This window comes from Macaca mulatta, chromosome 15 (genome assembly GCF_049350105.2).
Source record: "Macaca mulatta isolate MMU2019108-1 chromosome 15, T2T-MMU8v2.0, whole genome shotgun sequence".
In the NCBI taxonomy this organism is placed as follows: Eukaryota; Metazoa; Chordata; class Mammalia; order Primates; family Cercopithecidae; genus Macaca; species Macaca mulatta.
In genome coordinates, this window is record NC_133420.1 from 63,403,121 (window position 1) to 63,420,817 (window position 17,697).

The following is a 17,697-nucleotide window of genomic DNA, read 5'->3' on the forward strand; positions in this document are numbered from 1 at the left end:
GAAATAAACCCAAGTACTTACAGCCAACTGATCTTTGACAAATCAAACAAAAATATAAAGTGAGGAAAGGAGACCTTTTTCAACAAGTGGTGCTGGGATAATTTGCTAGCCACATGTAGAAGAATGAAACTGGATCCTCATCTCTCACATTATACAAAAATCAACACGAGATGGATTAAGGACTTAAATCTAATACCTGAAACTATAAAAATTCTAGAAGATTACATGGGAAAAACCCTTCTAGACTTTGGCTTAGGCAAGGATTTCATGACCAAGAACCCAAAAGCAAATATGATCAAAACCAAGATAAATAGGTGGGACCTAATTAAACTAAAGAGCTTTTGCACGGCAAAAGGAACAGCAGAATAAACAGACAACCACAGAGTGGGAGAAAATCTTCATAATCTATACATCTGACAAAGGACTAATATCCAGAATCTACAATGAACTCAAATCAGTAAGAAAAAAACAATCCCATCAAAAAGTGGGCTAAGGACATGAATAGACAATTCTCAAAAGAAGATATACAAATGGCCAACAAACATGAAAAAATGCTAAACATCACTAATGATCAGGGAAATGCAAATCAAAACCATAATGCGATACCACCTTACTCCTGCAAGAATGGCTATAATCAAAAAATAAAAAAACAGTAGATGCTGGTGTGGATGTGGTGAACAGGGAACACTTTTACACTGCTGGTGGAAATGTAAACTAGTACAGCCACTATGGAAAACAGTGTGGAGATTCCTTAAAGAACTAAAAGTAGAACCATCATTTGATCCAGCAACCCCACTACTGGGTATCTACACAGAGGAAAAGAAGTCATTATTTGAAAAAGATACTTGCACATGCATGTTTATAGCAGCACAATTCACAACTGCAAAGTCATGGAACCAACCCAAATGCCCGTTAATCAACGAGCAGATAAAGAAACTGTGGTATATATATATGATGGAATACTATGCAGCCATAAAAAAGGAATGAATTAACAGCATTTGCAGTGACCTGGATGAGACTGGAGACTATTATTCTAAGTGAAGTAACTCAGGAATGGAAAACCAAACATTGTATGTTCTTACTGATATGTGGAAGCTAAGCTACGAGGACGCAAAGGCCTAAGAATGATACAGTGGACTTTGGGGACTTGGAGGGAAGAGTGGGAGGGGGCGAGGGATAGAAGACTACAAATAATGGTGCAGTGTATACTTCTCAGGTGATGGGTGCACCAAAATCTCACAAATCACTACCAAATAACTTACTCATGTAACCAATTACCACCTGTACCCCAATAACTTATGGAAAAATTAATTTAAAAAAAGTGAGTGGAGCTCACTTTCAGTTTTATGGGATAATATAGGCCCTATTGATAAATATCTTGCATTGTTTGACATAGCACTGTCAATCTAAACTTTTTACATTTTAAATTTTTGCTGAGGAACTGTCCTTGGGATCCCAGCCTAGGGATGAGTGAAACTCTCCTAGTCCTTTAACAGAGTTAGAAACATTTGCCACTTGAATCTGGTAGGTGATGGTATAGGGAAGCTCCTGTGCATTCTAGGAAATATGTTTAATGCTTGTTCAGCCTCAAAATGCCATGATCTGTAACATTATTATTCACTGATATTGCTGAATACTCACTAAAAACATTAGTTAGACGTTGGGAAGAGTCACATTTTTCCAGTGCTTTGGAATAGTTTGGATTTTAAAACAGTGAATTTCTAGCACCTGCTATTTAAAGTTATGTTTGTGGCACCATGTCTTTGTAAAATGTTAAGTTTGCTGAATCCTTGGATTTGTTGCTGTAAGTTCTTATCATTTGACTCTAATTTGGATGCCCTGCTCACAATTTGACAAATTGTTTCTATCTTAGAATTTTTAAAAGCGCAGACTTAGAATCTTGCTTTCAGAATTTGCTTCTTTCTCTTTTAAGATTCTTAACTAATGAAGCAATGTGGTTTGATTTTCTTTAAACAGGTGATGATGTAAAATCTAAAGATTACATTGTTGCACTACAGCACCCTGTGACCACTGACATTAAGCATTCCATAAAAATGTTTGAATTAACATTGGATGCACTTATCTCATTTAACAAGCGGACCCTAGTTCTGTTTCCAAATATTGATGCAGGTAATTGAACTTGAAAATGAAATTATGCCACCTACTTTTTCCAATTTTATGTTTCTATTACTTCTTCTTTTAACTGCCTTCCTATCTTGCTCATCTTATCATTGAAGGGCACTCTATTCTGAAATGCATTCCCGTTTTCAAAGGATTACCAATTTTGCTATAACTCAAAAAGTTTGTAATGTTTTTGCCAAGTCCAGTAGAAACTTAATAATAAAAATAGTCTGTCTACTGTCTACTTTAGTCTCATGCTTAGTACTAACATTTTCCCTCCAGTTTCTACCAGTTAAGAAACCGCAGTAGCCAAGAGACATAAATCTTAGAAGTTGAAGTGAAAGATGGCCGGGCACGGTGGCTCATGCCTGTAATCCAAGCACTTTGGGAGGCCGAGGCAGGCAGATCACTTGAGGTCAGGAGTTCGATACCAGCCTGGCCAAGATAGTGAAACCCTGTCTCTACTAAAAATACAATAATTAGCCAGGCACAGTGGTGGGCACCTGTAGTCCCAGCTATTCAGGAGACTGAGGCAGGAGAATCACTTGAACCTGGAAGGTGGAGGTTGCAGTGAGCTGGGACTGCGCCACTGCACTCTAGTCTCAGTGACAGAGCGAGACTCCATCTCAAAAAAAAAAGTTGACGTGAAAGAGAAGCTCTAGAAAAGTAGTGATTCCATTGTCCACAGCAAAATAGCCACTAATATTTTTTCTTGCTTTCTTTCTTATTTATGTCAGCTATACCTTAAAGTAATCTTGAGCTGAAGCAGTTTCAATCTGGAGTCCCCAGCCAGTCCCAACCAGTTCATCCTCAAGCCTGCCCTGGTTGATCACTTGTTTACTGGTGGATGGTACCATAGATTTTGTTACTGCTGAGACCTTAGGCGAGTAAATGGGGGTGTGAGATATGAGAAATGCCAGAACACAGCCTAATACTGAAGAATTTCCAAATACTGATTATCGTTAGCTGACACCACTCATTGCTGAGTTCTTAGGCTTCTTTTTTGGTAAAGGAGGCAGAACCCTTTCTCTGCAACGTCAAGATATCACCAACTTACTCTGAAAGAACCTCTGTCTTAGTATTCCCTTGAATAATCTTTTGTGTTAGGGAGAACAAAGTAGGATATTAGTGGAAAAAAATTTAAGAATACCCAACCCAGATTTTTTCCAGGTAATGTATCCATATTTCAAAAACATTAATATTTTTTCTTTTCTGATCCTTTAAATTTTGTATAAATATTTGTAATGTAACTATGTGTCTCTCTGGTTCAACATTCATTGTCAATGATATATTCTGTTTATAATGCACTTTCCTGACTGTACATACTTTAGAATTAGAGGGTTTTTCTATGAAAGTAAAGGGTCCCAGGTATATCTAAGTCATGCCTGCCACTTGCCTCTACCCTCCACAGGGTTTTTAATACGACATACCCAGGGAACAATAGGAAAATAAGAATCAAGGCATCACTTTATCATTGTCTGGCTTAGTGCCCAGTTCCCCAGTACAGGACTCCCTCTAGAAAATGGATTATTGAGGCCTTAAGCCAAAGAGGAGCTTTCAAGTGAATTGAAACCTGAATCTTGGAATAGTAGTGGTGCCTTCTGGTGTGCCATGTACTATAGTTTGAGTATCCCTAAGCCAAAAAGCTGAAATCTGAAATGCTCCAAACTCTCAAACTTTTTGAGCACCAACATGATGCTCAAAGGAAGCAACTGGAGCAATTGGATTTTGGATTTTCAGATTAGGGATGCTGATCTGGTAAGTATTACAGAATGACAAATATTTCAAAATCCAAAAAAACTTGAAACCCAGAATATTTCTGGTCCCAACCATGTCGAATAAGGGATGCTCAACCTGTACAATAATTACAGATGACGCGCTGGCAAGACTGTATACAGAGAGAAATGGCCAGGCCTTCTCCAGAGTTAGACCCTGAGTCCATTTACCTACCTTGCCACACAGTGAAAGTCAAAAAGATTGAAAACCGAGCATGCACAGCTTTGGTTAAATGAGTGGCACCTGCCCACTGGTGAGCATGGTGTGGTCAGACTTCTGCCTTCTAACCAATCAGGTTGGCAATTTTCCTCCCTAGGTATGGGGTAGTTAGGAGAGGGTCAGTTGAGAGGCAAGTAGAGGGACATTAAATATTGCCTTCCCTTCATGTATCTTTAAGTTTCTATTAAGTCATGCAGTTAAAATATAAGCCACAGTGTCAGAATCTATTTGTATTTTCTTGGAGTGTAGTCCACATAAACGGGAGTGCTATCCCACTGAGTTCTTGTCAGTGTAAAGGTGACTGTAGCTGGGCAGAGGGTCTCTGATCATCGTGGTATGGGGAGCCTGAGAGGGTTCTGTTTGGGAACTTTGGGGTTAAGAGATACAGGCTGTTGGCCTGTCTTTAGCCTCTTAATTGTTGTTTAAGGTAAAGGTTTTTACTAGGGCATTGATAAAAGTTATTTGCTTTGCCTAGTTCTGTTTGAAAAGTCCCAACTGCTGCTTTCTGAGTTCCTAGATGAGCGAAGCAGAGGACATTTTAGATACCCATAATTCATGAAAAAGTCAGTAGTTAAAATTACTATTTCCCTAATAACTGATGTGAGGTTTTTGTAGGGAGATTTCTTTATGTGGGCTACACTTGCCAATGAAAATGGTTTATCTCACAAACCACTTACCAATTGGTTCTTTTCATTTTCATAGGGAGCAAAGAGATGGTTCGAGTGATGCGGAAGAAGGGCATTGAGCATCATCCCAATTTTCGTGCAGTTAAACACGTCCCATTTGACCAGTTTATACAGTTGGTTGCCCATGCTGGTTGTATGATTGGGAACAGCAGCTGTGGGGTTCGAGAAGTTGGAGCTTTTGGGACACCTGTGATCAACCTGGGAACACGTCAGATTGGAAGAGAAACAGGTATTTACCTTTGCTCATACTTCAACTGACTAGGCTTTATACACACGTGAATTATTATAAGGTATGCATATATTAGTGCTGAGCATATATTTTGTGAACGAGTGAATGAGGTTAATAACCAGTTGAAGCCTAAAATCTATAGTCAATAAATAGCACACAGTGATTACCAAATATTTTAGATTTTAGATCTCTACTTACATTTTTTTTTTTTTGAGACAGAGTCTGGCTCTGTCACCCAGGCTGGAGTGCAGTGGCGCGATCTCAGCTCACTGCAAGCTCCGCCTCCCAGGTTGACACCATTCTCCTGCCTCAGCCTCCCGAGTAGCTGGGACTACGGGCACCCGCCACCATGCCCGGCTAATTTTTTTTGTATTTTTAGTAGAGATGGGGTTTCACCATGTTAGCCAGGATGGTCTTGATCTCCTGACCTCATGATCCACCCACCTCGGCCTCCCAAAGTGCTGGGATTACAGGCGTGAGCCACCGCACCCGGCCCATTCTACTTACATTTTATTGTCTTTGTAATATCAGTTAGCATTAAGTGGTTCTTAATTACGATCTTTCATGGCTGTGTTTAAGAGATAATATGGTTGAATGTTTCATGAATATATGAATGCTAGGCTTTTATTTTCTGGGCCTAATATAGAATTCCTTCAGTCAGTAATTTATAGTATGGTAGTTCTAAGTAAAGTACCCCTTAAGTATAAGTAGGATTATTATTAATGAATTTGCTAACTGAGCAAGGTCCTGTTATTAACATTAGTTAAAGTTCTAATCCTGTTTACACGCAGTGGTATTTAATGGAAAAGTGTGTATCATTAAAGGAAAAAGAACTGGACTAGAACCAAGGAGATTAGTTCTAGCTCTGCTCTCTCTCCAATTCTTCATAACTGCCACCTTTCTGTTATATTTAGATCTTCCCTTCTCATTCCCAGCATATTACTTTACTCCCCACTTCATAGAGAAAATGGAAGCCATGAGATGGAAATTCTTTCGAATTCCTCAATTCAATCACTTAGAAAATGTTTAGTAAGCACCTACAAGGTACTAGGCACTGGGATTTGGCAATAAACTAGACCAAGAAGGGCTGAGCTCTCATGCAACTTACATTCTAGTGGGAGAGGAGACAGATGATAGACAAACACAAAAGAAAGAAGAAAAATGTCAGCAATTCTATATGCTGTGCCTGCTGTAACACAAGGTATATGATGGACTCCATTAGACTGGTTAAAGGAAGGCCTCTTTAAGGAGGTGACACCTAAGCTGAAATCTGAATGACAAGGAGTCAGCTATGTGAGGATCAGGGAGAGGCAGTGGGAACAACCAGTGTGAGGGCCGGGAGGTCAACTTGGTGTATTTGAGAAATGGAAGCGCCAGTGTGGCTATAGAGTAGTGAGCAAGAGGCAGAGTGATACAGATTATGTTAGAGAAGGAAGCAGATGCATGTAAGCCAAGGTAAATCATTTGGAATTTTTTCTAAGTGTGATGGGAGGGAATGACATGACATGACTTGCATTTTGGAAAGATCACTCTGGTTGCTAATATGGAGAATGGAATGTCACGGGGGGGCAAGAATAAGAGCAGGGAGACCAGTAAGGGGGCTGATTCAGTTGCTCAGATGAGAGATGATAGTGACTTTGATGAAATATTAGAGATGGAAAAAAGTTAGATTTGGGTTTTGTTATAGTACTTGCCGATGCTTGGATGTGGAGGTGAAAGGAATCAAAAGGAAGCCTAGATTTCTGATTGGGCAGTGATACGCTGGGAATGAGAAGGGAAGAAGATCTAAATATAACAGAAAGGTGGCAATTATGAGGAACTGGAGAAAGAGCAGAGGTAGAACTAATATCCTTGGTTCTAGTTCAGTTCTTTTTCCTTTAATGATACACCCTTTTCCATTACAGCCTAGATTTCTGATTGGGCAGTGATATGGGGACACTGAGGGAGGAACAGATTTGGGGAGGGATTGAATTAAGAGTTCTCTTATAGCTATGTGAAGTTTGAGATGCCTATTAGATATCAAAGCAGACATGGCTAGTAAACAGCTAGATAGTTCCAGAAAGAGTTAGAGTTGGAGATAGAAATTTGAGAGTCATTGGTATAGAGATGATGTATATAATTGGTTGTCAGTTTGGCTGCTGTAACAGAGACCCTAAATAATAGTGGCTGAAATAAGTTAGATGTTCTTTCTTTCTCAGTGGATGGCAGCTCCACAATCATCAGACTTAGCCCCCATCTATTTTCTTAGTGGTTGCTCTAGCTATTGCTTGCAAGTCTCTGTTTTAGCCTTTGGAAGAAGGAAAAGAGAAGATGCCTTTCCCTTTAAAGGCAAGACCTGAAAGTTGCAAATCTTTCTTCTCACATCCATCAGAACTTAGTCATATGGCCACATCTGGCTGCAAGGCAAGCTGAAGAATATAGTCTTTTTTTTTTTTTGTCTGAGATGATATTGTTCTGTTGCTCAGACTGGAGTGCAGTGGTGCAGTCATAGCTCATCGTAACCTTGAATTCCTGGGCTCAAGTTATCCTCTCACTTTAGCCTCCCCAGCCATGCCTGGCTAATGTTTTTACAAAATGTTTTGTAGAGACAGGGTCTTGCTTTGTTGCCCAAGCTTGTCTCAAACTCCCAGTCTCAAGTGATCCTTCCTACCTTGGCCTCACAAAGTCCTGGAATTATGGATGTGAGCCATTGTGCCCAGTCTGTTTTTTTTTTTTTTCTTTCCTTCTTTCTTTCTTTTTTTTAGGCTAGTTAAGTGAAGCAGTGCAGGGGGAGAAGGAACTGGTTGTGATCAATTAGTTGTAAACACCACTGTACTTGGACCAGCCAGAATATAATCTTTGGCTGGGGATCAGATGCCCGGCTAAAAATTCTGTTTCTAGTATGAAGAAAAGATATTGAGGATAATGGCACCAGCCATAGACAGTATTTAAAACCCAGGCCAAGTGCGGTGGCTCAACGCCTATAATACCAGTGCTTTGGGAGGCCGAGGTGGCAGGATTGCTTCAGGCTGGGAGTTCGACCCTAGCTTGGGTAAAGATAGTGATATTTTATCTCTACAAAAAAATTTAAAAATTAGGTGGACCTGGTATCATGCGCCTGTGGTCTGAGCTACTCAGGAGGCTGAGGCGGGAGGATCACTTGAGCCCAGGAGTTTGAGGTTACAGTGAGCTATGATCATGCTACTGCACTCCAGCCTGGGTGACAGAGCAAGACTCCATCTCAAAAAAAAAAAAAAAAAAAAAAAGGCAGAGAATGGAGCCCAGGACCAACCTCTGGAGCCCTTCAATCTTTAGAGTTCTGATGAAGAGGTAAGGGCCAGCAAGGAAGACTAAAGAGGAACACCAGTGAGGCTGCAGGGAAATGAGAAGAGTGTGCTATCCATAAAGCCTGCAAAATAAAATGTTTTAAGGAAGGGGTGGTGGATACTGCTGAGTTCATTTAAGATGTGAAAGGAGGGCCATGTGTGGTGGCTCATGCCTGTAATCCTAGCACTTTGGGAGGCCAAGGCAGGTGGATCACTTGAGGTCGGGAGTTCAAGCCGGCCTGGCTAACATGGTGAAACACTGTCTCTAAAAATACAAAAATTAGCCAAGTGTGGTGGTACACGCCTGCAATCCCAGCTACTCAGGAGGCTGAGACAGGAGAATCACTTGAACCCAGGAGGTAGAGGTTGCAGTGAGCTGAGATTGTGCCACTGCACTTCAGCCTGGGCAACAGAGCAAGACTCTGTCTCAAAAAAACAAACAAAAAAAAGTGAAAGGATACTTGAACCATATGCCAACATGGTCTCTGTACTTTTTGCCACTACACTTAAATAAACTTATATAAATGTACATGCCCATCCATCCTTTCCTTCTTACCTTCTTTATAGCAGGGTGTGGGCATGGGTGTGGGTGTAGGTGTCTCTCCTGCCTGTCCACTGCCCATCCTTCTACCTGTGTTTTCAGTCCCTACTACTGCCTTCTCAGGGACCTATCCATGAGTCATCTTTTCTCCTCTTTCTTTATTTAACCTCCTCATCGTTTAAACATGCCTAAGCCTCTCGCATCTTAAAAACAAACAACACGAAACAACTTCTTTCTTGACCCCATACCTCTCTCCAGCTGTTACTCGTTCACTCTTCTCTTCTTAGCCAAACCCATTGAACAGCGTGGCCATTTTCGCTAGATTTACTCCCTCATATTGGTCAGGAAATGTCTGGAGGGAAGGTGACTGCCTGACTAGCTGAGTGAACCGCTGGCTGAGTAGATGGAAGGCAGGGCAGGTTGAAAGAGAGTGGATCTCATAGATGACTAGGCAAATGGTAAGTGGATGCCAGGTTAGTCCACCTTATTTATTTTAATAAACAAAAACTTGATTTGTTCTCTTTGGGAATGAAGGACCCTAGTGCCCTTGATGTACTGAAATCTTGCCAAGAGTACTTTAAAAGGTATAAAGTAGAAAAGTTGATTTTTCCCTAACAAAAGAAGACTCAGTCAGCTGGATTTCAGGTCTAATTATGAGCATAGTACACTGATAATTTCTTTATTATTTGAATATTGCCACTTCCAAATCCTTGTAATGTGTCACTGGTTTTACCTAGGGGAGAATGTTCTTCATGTCCGGGATGCTGACACCCAAGACAAAATATTGCAAGCACTGCACCTTCAGTTTGGTAAACAGTACCCTTGGTGAGTATAAAACATTTTTTGTTGAGTGATTAAAAGGGGAGCTACCTTCAGTACCATTTTAGAGCTACAATCACTGTTTAATCATCCTAACAGAGCTTTCCTTCTTATGCCTACAGGCCCCTAGTTGCTGGGGAGACAGAGATTGCTAATATCATACCTGTTATTACTGTACCAAAGGTTCCAATGTAGAATATATATTTTCTTTCTTTCTTTCTTTCTTTTTTGAGATGGAGTCTTGCTGTTGCCCAGGCTAGAGTGCAGTGGCGCAATCTCAGCTCACTGCAACCTCCGTCTCCTGGGTTCAAGCAATCCTCCTGTCTCAGCCTCTTGAGTAGCTGGGATTACAGGTGCGCACCACCACACCCGGCTAATTTTTGTATTTTCAGTAGAGATGGGGTTTCACCATGTTGGCCAGGCTGGTCTCAAACTCCTGACCTCAGGTGATCCGCCTGCCTTGGCCTCCCAAAGTGCTAGGATTACAGGCGTAAGCCACTGCGCCCAGCCTTATTTGTTTCTCTTAATTAATACAACACTTTTGCTACACTTACTTAACCTTATTTGACTTTCTATAAGTATTAGAAAACAATGTAACTGATTTTTTTAAAAAGTCTAGTTCAGCTTTTTAATTAATTTTGACCACCCTCCTTTCTGTTTCAAATTGATGGGATTTCCCTGTATTTGAATGTTTCTTTCTGAAAATAATTTTGTTTTCTCAGAAATACAAAGATAAAAACTAAAAAGGCAAAAAAAGACAGGCACTTAGTTACAATGTTGCTGAAGTGATCTAGATATTATTATATAAAAAAATTTTAGTCCTGTATAATTATGACTTACAGTTTTTAAATTGACAGATAAAATGGTATATATTTATTGTGTACAACATGATGTTCTGAAGTATGTATATATTGTGGAGATGTTATTTTCTTTTTTGTTGTGTGTTTTTTTTTTTTTTAGACAGAGTCTCGCTCTGTCACCCAGGCTGGAGTGCAGTGGCACAATCTCGGCTCACTGCAACCTCTGCCTTCCGGGTTCAAGCAATTCTCCTGCCTCAACCTCCTGAGTAGCTGGGATTACAGGCACCCACCACACCCGGCTAATTTTTGTGCTTTTTAGTAGAGATGAGGTTTCACCATGTTGGCCAGGCTGATCTTGAACTCCTGACCTCAGGTGATCCGCCTGCCTCGACCTCCCAAAGTGCAGAGATTACAGGCGTGAGCCACGGTACCCAGCCTATTTATTTCTTTAAACATGATTTTTTAAAGTATTTTTTTGTAGAGACAGAGTTGCCATCTCTATGCCAGACTGGTCTCAAACTCTTGGGCTCAAGCAATCTTCCTGCCTCAGCCTCCCAAAGTGCTGGGATTATATGTGTGAGCCACTGTGCATGGCAGGAAGATGTCATTTTAGGAAGAAGCATGAATTATTTTTACCTGAAGTCTCAGATTCCACTATATTATGCCCTTACTACCATTTAACATGTATGGCAGAAGCATTTAATTTAATTGACTTTTTGTATATTGCAGTTCAAAGATATATGGGGATGGAAATGCTGTTCCAAGGATTTTGAAGTTTCTCAAATCTATCGATCTTCAAGAGCCACTGCAAAAGAAATTCTGCTTTCCTCCTGTGAAGGAGAATATCTCTCAAGATATTGACCATATTCTTGAAACTCTAAGTGCCTTGGCCGTTGATCTCGGCGGGACAAACCTCCGAGTTGCAATAGTCAGCATGAAGGTAAAATAACTCCTAAACTCCTAACTTTATATCCCATATAAGTGATTGATTTTTAAGTATATATAGTTGGAAGGTAAGACTAGAAACATACACAAGAACTTGCAATCATTTGCTCATAGTATTGACTTGTGGATCCTTTACAATGTTTGTCTCACTATTTTACTGATCATTAACATTTCAAAGAAGTAACTTCTTTGGGAATCCAAGACAGTAGACTTGACGGTAGGAAGACCCCTTTAGGCATCAGATCAGGCTTTTGCCACCCAGAAGATCTGAAATTCTATACTTAGTAACAGCTTGGAGTGTGGAGTATGCTGATTACTCACTGCCCAGGTGAGGGGTATCAGCAAATAGTGAAGGGAGCTGCCTCTTCTCTAGAATGTCATCAGTTGTATGGATTTTCCATTTTGCATTTTTACAGTTCTGCTCTTTATTGAGTACAGCATACCTTCAATCTATCAACCAAACCATCACCCAGTGTTGATAGGTGAGAGCACATTCATAAAAATAACAAACTGATCATGTTAAAGTGATCTCTAATGACTTAGAATAAACCTACCAGAAAACTCTTTGTTTGAAATAGTGTAAGTGTATAAAGCGTCCAGAGACGATGAGATATAGCAAAGATTTTAATGTAAAGTTGTAGGAAATTTATTAATACCATTAGGTCAAATAAGGAAAGCAAAACAAAACAAAATTTTCTCAAGAAAAGCCAAGAGGCCTCCCTTATAAATACTCTTTTTTTTTTTTTTTTTTTTTTTTTTTTTGAGACGGAGTCTCGCTCTGTCGCCCAGGCTGGAGTGCAGTGGCCGGATCTCAGCTCACTGCAAGCTCCGCCCCCCCGGGTTTATGCCATTCTCCTGCCTCAGCCTCCCGAGTAGCTGGGACCACAGGCGCCCGCCACCTCGCCCGGCTAGTTTTTTGTATTTTTAGTAGAGACGGGGTTTCACCGTGTTAGCCAGGATGTTCTCGATCTCCTGACCTCGTGATCCGCCCGACTCGGCCTCCCAAAGTGATAAATACTCTTTTAAAAACTAATAGAAGGCTGGATGCAGTGGCTCGCACCTGTAATCCCAGCACTTTGGGAAGTCCAGGCAGGTCGATCACTTAAGGTCAGGAGTTCAAGACCAGCCTGGACAACATGGTGAAACCCCGTTTCTACTAAAAATAAAAGTAAAAAAAAAATTAGCCAGGCATGGTGGCAGCCACCTGTAATCCCAGCTACTTGGGAGGCTGAGGCAGGAGAATCGCTTGAACCCGGGAGGCGGAGATTGCAGTGAGCCAAGATCGCTCCACTGCACTCGAGCCTGGGCAACAGAGTGAGACTCCATCTCAAAAAACAAAAACTAATAGAAGAATAGTTTCTTAACAGAAAGATGATTTATTCCATATGAAAGGCCAATATCTTTTTCAATGGTAGAATTCTAGAGGCATTCCTGTTGAAATCAAGAAGAAAAGGTGTTTTCTGCAGCATTATCAAACATAATTGTGGAAGTTATGAAGGGAATAAAGGAAGGAATAGCAAAAATGGAGATTATTGACAGGGTAAAACAAAAAACATTATTAATAGACAAAAAAATGCTTGGCTCCCACCCCAGACTGGTTAAATTAGAGTCTCTGGGGATGAAGGCCAGGCATTGCTCTTCGTTAAAAGCTGTCCAGGTGATTCTGATGCACAGTGAAGATTTAGAAGCACTACTCTAGATTTTTTCTTCTCTTAATTAAAAAAAAAAAATTTTTTTTAGAGACAAGGTTTTCCTATGTTTCCCAGACTGGACTGAAGGTCCTGGGCTTAAATGATCTTCTGCTTCAGCCTCCCAAGTATAATAGCTAGGACTACAGGCACATGCTGGTGCACATTAACTGTGCCTGGCTCTAGATGTATTTTTATTTTTTGAGACAGAGTCTTGCTCTGTCGCCCACGTTGGAGTGCAGTGGTGCAATCTCGGCTCACTGCAACCTCTGTCTCCCAGGCTCAAGCAATGTTCATGCTTCAGCCTCCTGAGTAGACGGGACTACAGGCTTATGCCAGCATGCCTGTTTTTTGTAGATACAGTGGTTCACTATGTTGCTCAGGCTGCTCTTGAACTCCTGGGCTCAAGGGATCCTCCAGCCTTGACCTCCCAAAGTGCTGGGATTACAGGTATGAGCGACCGTGCCTGGCCTACATTTATTTTTAATGACAATCCTAGTGACAGCTCTAACCCTGTATTTGATATATTAAAATCCACTAATAACAATATAATATAAATGGAAGGAGAGATCTTATTCAGAACAACAATAAAAACTCCTAAGAATAACTGAAGCCAGAAACGATGTGATCTATATAAAGAAAATTCTAAAACTTTACTGTAAGACATAAAGCCTTGAAAAAAATGCCCTGGATAGAAGTGCTGATTATTTTTAAGATGTCAGAGTTTTCCAAATTGGATTTATAAGATCAACATAATTCTAGTAAACATTTCAATGGTATTTTTTTTTACATTTAGTAAAATTATTGTAAATCACAGTGGAATTTCTCGAAGTTTATCATTAAACGTACAAAAGTCAGTTGTGTAAAGAAAATATATAAAGACAAATAATCAGGAGGGACTATCACTGTTTGGTATTCAAACATATCAAAAAGCACAGTAATTTATTTTATTTTTTTTGAGACAGGGTTTCACTCTGTCGCCCAGACTGAAGTGCAGTGGTGCAATCTTGGCTCACTGCATCCTCCGCTTCCTGGGTTCAAGTGATTCTCCAGCCTCAGCTTCCCAAGTAACTGGGACTACAGGTGTGAGCCACCATGCCTGGCTAATTTTTGTATTTTTTATAGAGATGGGGTTTCCTCTTACTTCCCAGGCTGGTCTTGAACTCCTGAGGTCTAAGTGATCTACCTGCCACGGCCTCTCAAAGTGCTGGGATTACAGCCATGAGCCACCACACCTGGCCATACAGTAATTTAAACAATGTGGTATTTCTGCCAACCAGGATGGAAATTTACCCTAAGGAAACAAAGTATCCAGACCATCACTGAATTCAATTACAGGAGATGATTAAAGCTCAGCTACTTAGTTGCCTCAGTATTATTATTATTTTTTTTTTTGAGAAAGGGTCTCACTCTGTTGCCCAGGCTGGAGTGCAGTGGCATGATCTCAGCTCACTGCAGCCTCAACTTCCCAGGCTCAAGAAATCCTCCCAGCTCAGCCTCCCAAGTAGTTGGGACTATAGGCATATGCCAACATGCCTGGCTAATTTTTTTGTAGAGATGAGGTCTCACAGTATCTCCCAGGCTGGTTTTAAACTCCTGGGCTCAAGCAATTCTCCCGCCTTGGCCTCTCAAAGTGCCGGGATTACAGGCATGAGCCACTGTGCCCAGTCACCTCAGTAAGCAAGAAAATTCTGTCAACCTGAAAGAGTAAAATATGGTCTTTTAATGAACTAGGCTCAAATTAGCCAACATTGAACTTAAGCTTAAGAGAGGGGCCCAGCTGGGGGCAGTGGCTCACGCCTGTAATCCCAGCACTTTGGGAGGCCAAGGCAGGCGGATTGCTTGAGGTCGCGAGTTTGAGACCAGCCTGGGCAACATGGTGAAACCCCATCTCTATTAAAAATACAAAAATTAGCCGGGCGTGGTGACAGGCGCCTGTAATCCCAGCTACTTGAGAAGCTGAGGAAGGAGAATCACCTGAACCTGGGAGGTGGAGGTTGCAGTGAGCCGAGATCGCACCATTGCACACCAGCCTGGGCAACAGAGCGAGAAGCCATCTCAAAAAAAAAAAAAGAGGGGCCCATCTTGCTGGCTGTGGAGTTTTCATTGCTTCAACAGCCCCATACTAGGACAGATTACAGGAACTACTTGAGCTTATCCCAGGGCTGGCCCAGGCCAGGCAGTGGCTCCTTCCCCAAGCAGTCATCTAAGACTGCGGGGTCATCCTATAGCAGTATCTGATTTATCATGAAAAAGATCACAACACTCACAATATGCTGCTTAGCTAAGACCAGTGAGACAGAACTTGTTTTCTCTTTTAGGGTGAAATAGTTAAGAAGTATACTCAGTTCAATCCTAAAACCTATGAAGAGAGGATTAATTTAATCCTACAGATGTGTGTGGAAGCTGCAGCAGAAGCTGTAAAACTGAACTGCAGAATTTTGGGAGTAGGTAAGATTGTACATTATAAATCCAAGAAATGCTCATTTTAATGTACAAAAGTTACTAAGTTGTGATGCATGCCTGAGCATCAAGTCAGTGTCTGCCCTGTGCACAGATGGCTCTAGGTGCTGTCTGTGGGCCCCAAGCATGGGGACTTCCTGGAACACCAACAAGCATTAGGAGAGAAGCACTGATGGTTCTAGAAATCTTCAAGGCGTTATGGCTTTAATTCACAACTGTCTAATATTTCCTTGCAGTCCTTGGTAATGTTTGTCTTAGGAGATCTGGGGTGAATGAATCTGTGTTCTAAGCCAAGAAAGTCAGCACACTTTCCTGAGATTGCTCATCAGCATTATTTTCCTTGTGTTCGTGGTGGAGCGCAGGCATTTCCACAGGTGGCCGTGTAAATCCTCGGGAAGGAATTGTGCTGCATTCTACCAAACTGATCCAAGAGTGGAACTCTGTGGACCTTAGGACCCCCCTTTCTGACACTTTGCATCTCCCCGTGTGGGTAGACAATGATGGCAACTGTGCTGCCCTGGCAGAAAGGAAATTTGGCCAAGGAAAGGGACTGGAAAACTTTGTTACACTTATCACAGGCACAGGTAAGAAGGGGTAGCGGGAGGTTGGTTCAGGAACTAGAATGTATATTGGAGCATGTCTTCAACATGGTCAGGTGGTTACAACTCTACCTTAGCCTTCACTTCCTGCTTGACTAGAGCCTGAAGGTGAGCCACATGTGGCCTTCTCATGTCTTTTCTGAGCATGTGCCCAGCCTTAGACATGCATGTGACCTTCTAAATTCCAGGAACTTGTCAAAGCTATTCAAAGCTCTTATTTCCCACAGCTTCTCATTTCCCAGCTTTTCCTCCCAGTCTTTTTGGTTAGTGTGTTGGGTGCCCCAGCTGTTATCCTTTGCCCTAGGCAGCAGAGACTAATATATTTTACCTTGAAATGTTTTTGATAAACACCCTTCATGTAACCCCCTCAGCACTGGGTAGTTCCTAGTTAGTTGAGATGAAAGCAGGCCCTTTGAGGTGGTCCTCCAGGGAGCTGACAGGCAGGGCAAAACAAACAACCACAATTTTTTGAGAATAAGTTTGTCCTGCCCCATCAGGTACTGGTATCCAGTACTGTATCTGTACACCAGTACTGGGAGTGTGGACTGTTGTTCAAGGTCACCACCAAGCTGGAGAGCAGGTGATGGGACCAGGGTAGATTAAAACACCAGAAAGTTCTCTTAGCAAGATTCAGCTGGTTTTGTTTGTTTTTAGACAGGGTTGCACCATGTTGCCCAGGCTGGTCTTAAACTGCTGGGCTCAAGGGATCCTCCTGCCTTGGCCTCCCCAAAGTGCTGGGATTACAGGCATGACTCCCAAAGTGCTGGGATTACAGGCATGACTCCCAAAGTGCTGGGATTACATGCACCTGGTCCTGGTTTTTGTTTTTTAAATTAAGCATTCTTCTGTTTGTTGTAAACTGGTTAGTTTCCAGAGTTCCAAAAAGGTTGATTCTGACACTTTTACCAGTTTTTTCCTGGCTTTAGTGGCAGAATGGACTTTTGGAGTTCCCTGCTCTGTCATTTTTTTATGACATCCCAATTTGTTACTTTTTTTTTTAAATTGTATATATTTTAAGTGTATAACTTGATTTTTAAATGAGGAAACAGACTCGGCTAATAAGTGGTTGAGCCAGTTTTTGGTACAGATATGTCTAACTTCAGAACCTATATGTGCTTAAATTCTGCATTACACCACTTCCCCTTTAAGCTCATGTACTTATTATTTATTTATTTAGAGAGTGAGTCTTGCTCTGTCACCCAGGCTGGAGTGCAGTGGCGCAATCTCGGCTCACTGCCTCCCAGATTCAAGCGATTCCCGTCTCAGCCTCCCGAGTAGCTGAGATTACAGGCATGTGCCACCACACCCGGCTAATTTCTGTATTTTTAGTAGAGACAAGGTTTCACTTTGTTGGTCAGGCTGGTCTTGAACTCCTGACCTCAGGTGATCCACCCGCCTCAGCCTCCCAAAGTGCTGGGATTACAGGGGTGAGCCACCACACCTGGCCTAAGCTCATGTACTTTAGCTCATGCTCATCCTCTTTTAGTTCCAGACACAGTTTTAGCA

The 17,697-nt window shown here is 41.5% G+C and overlaps 1 protein-coding gene across 41 annotated transcripts in view; it reads left to right on the plus strand.

Moving 5' to 3' along the window:
- Positions 1-17,697, plus strand: part of GNE (glucosamine (UDP-N-acetyl)-2-epimerase/N-acetylmannosamine kinase) — a 64,771-nt gene that overhangs the window by 40,557 nt on the left and 6,517 nt on the right. For 29 of the 41 annotated variants that reach the window (XR_013404703.1, XR_013404704.1, XR_013404724.1 and 26 more), the window contains 6 exons: positions 1,978-2,130; positions 4,819-5,031; positions 9,615-9,702; positions 11,226-11,436; positions 15,451-15,580; positions 15,955-16,176. Coding sequence is in view for 10 of the 41 variants with exons in the window: in XM_015117445.3 (XP_014972931.1) it covers positions 1,978-2,130; positions 4,819-5,031; positions 9,615-9,702; positions 11,226-11,436; positions 15,451-15,580; positions 15,955-16,176 (1,017 nt within the window). In the remaining 31 variants the exon portion in view is untranslated. The remainder of the gene's footprint in view (positions 1-1,977; positions 2,131-4,818; positions 5,032-9,614; positions 9,703-11,225; positions 11,437-15,450; positions 15,581-15,954; positions 16,177-17,697) is intronic. The other 12 variants (XR_013404725.1, XR_013404726.1, XR_013404727.1 and 9 more) reach the window with 2 other exon arrangements.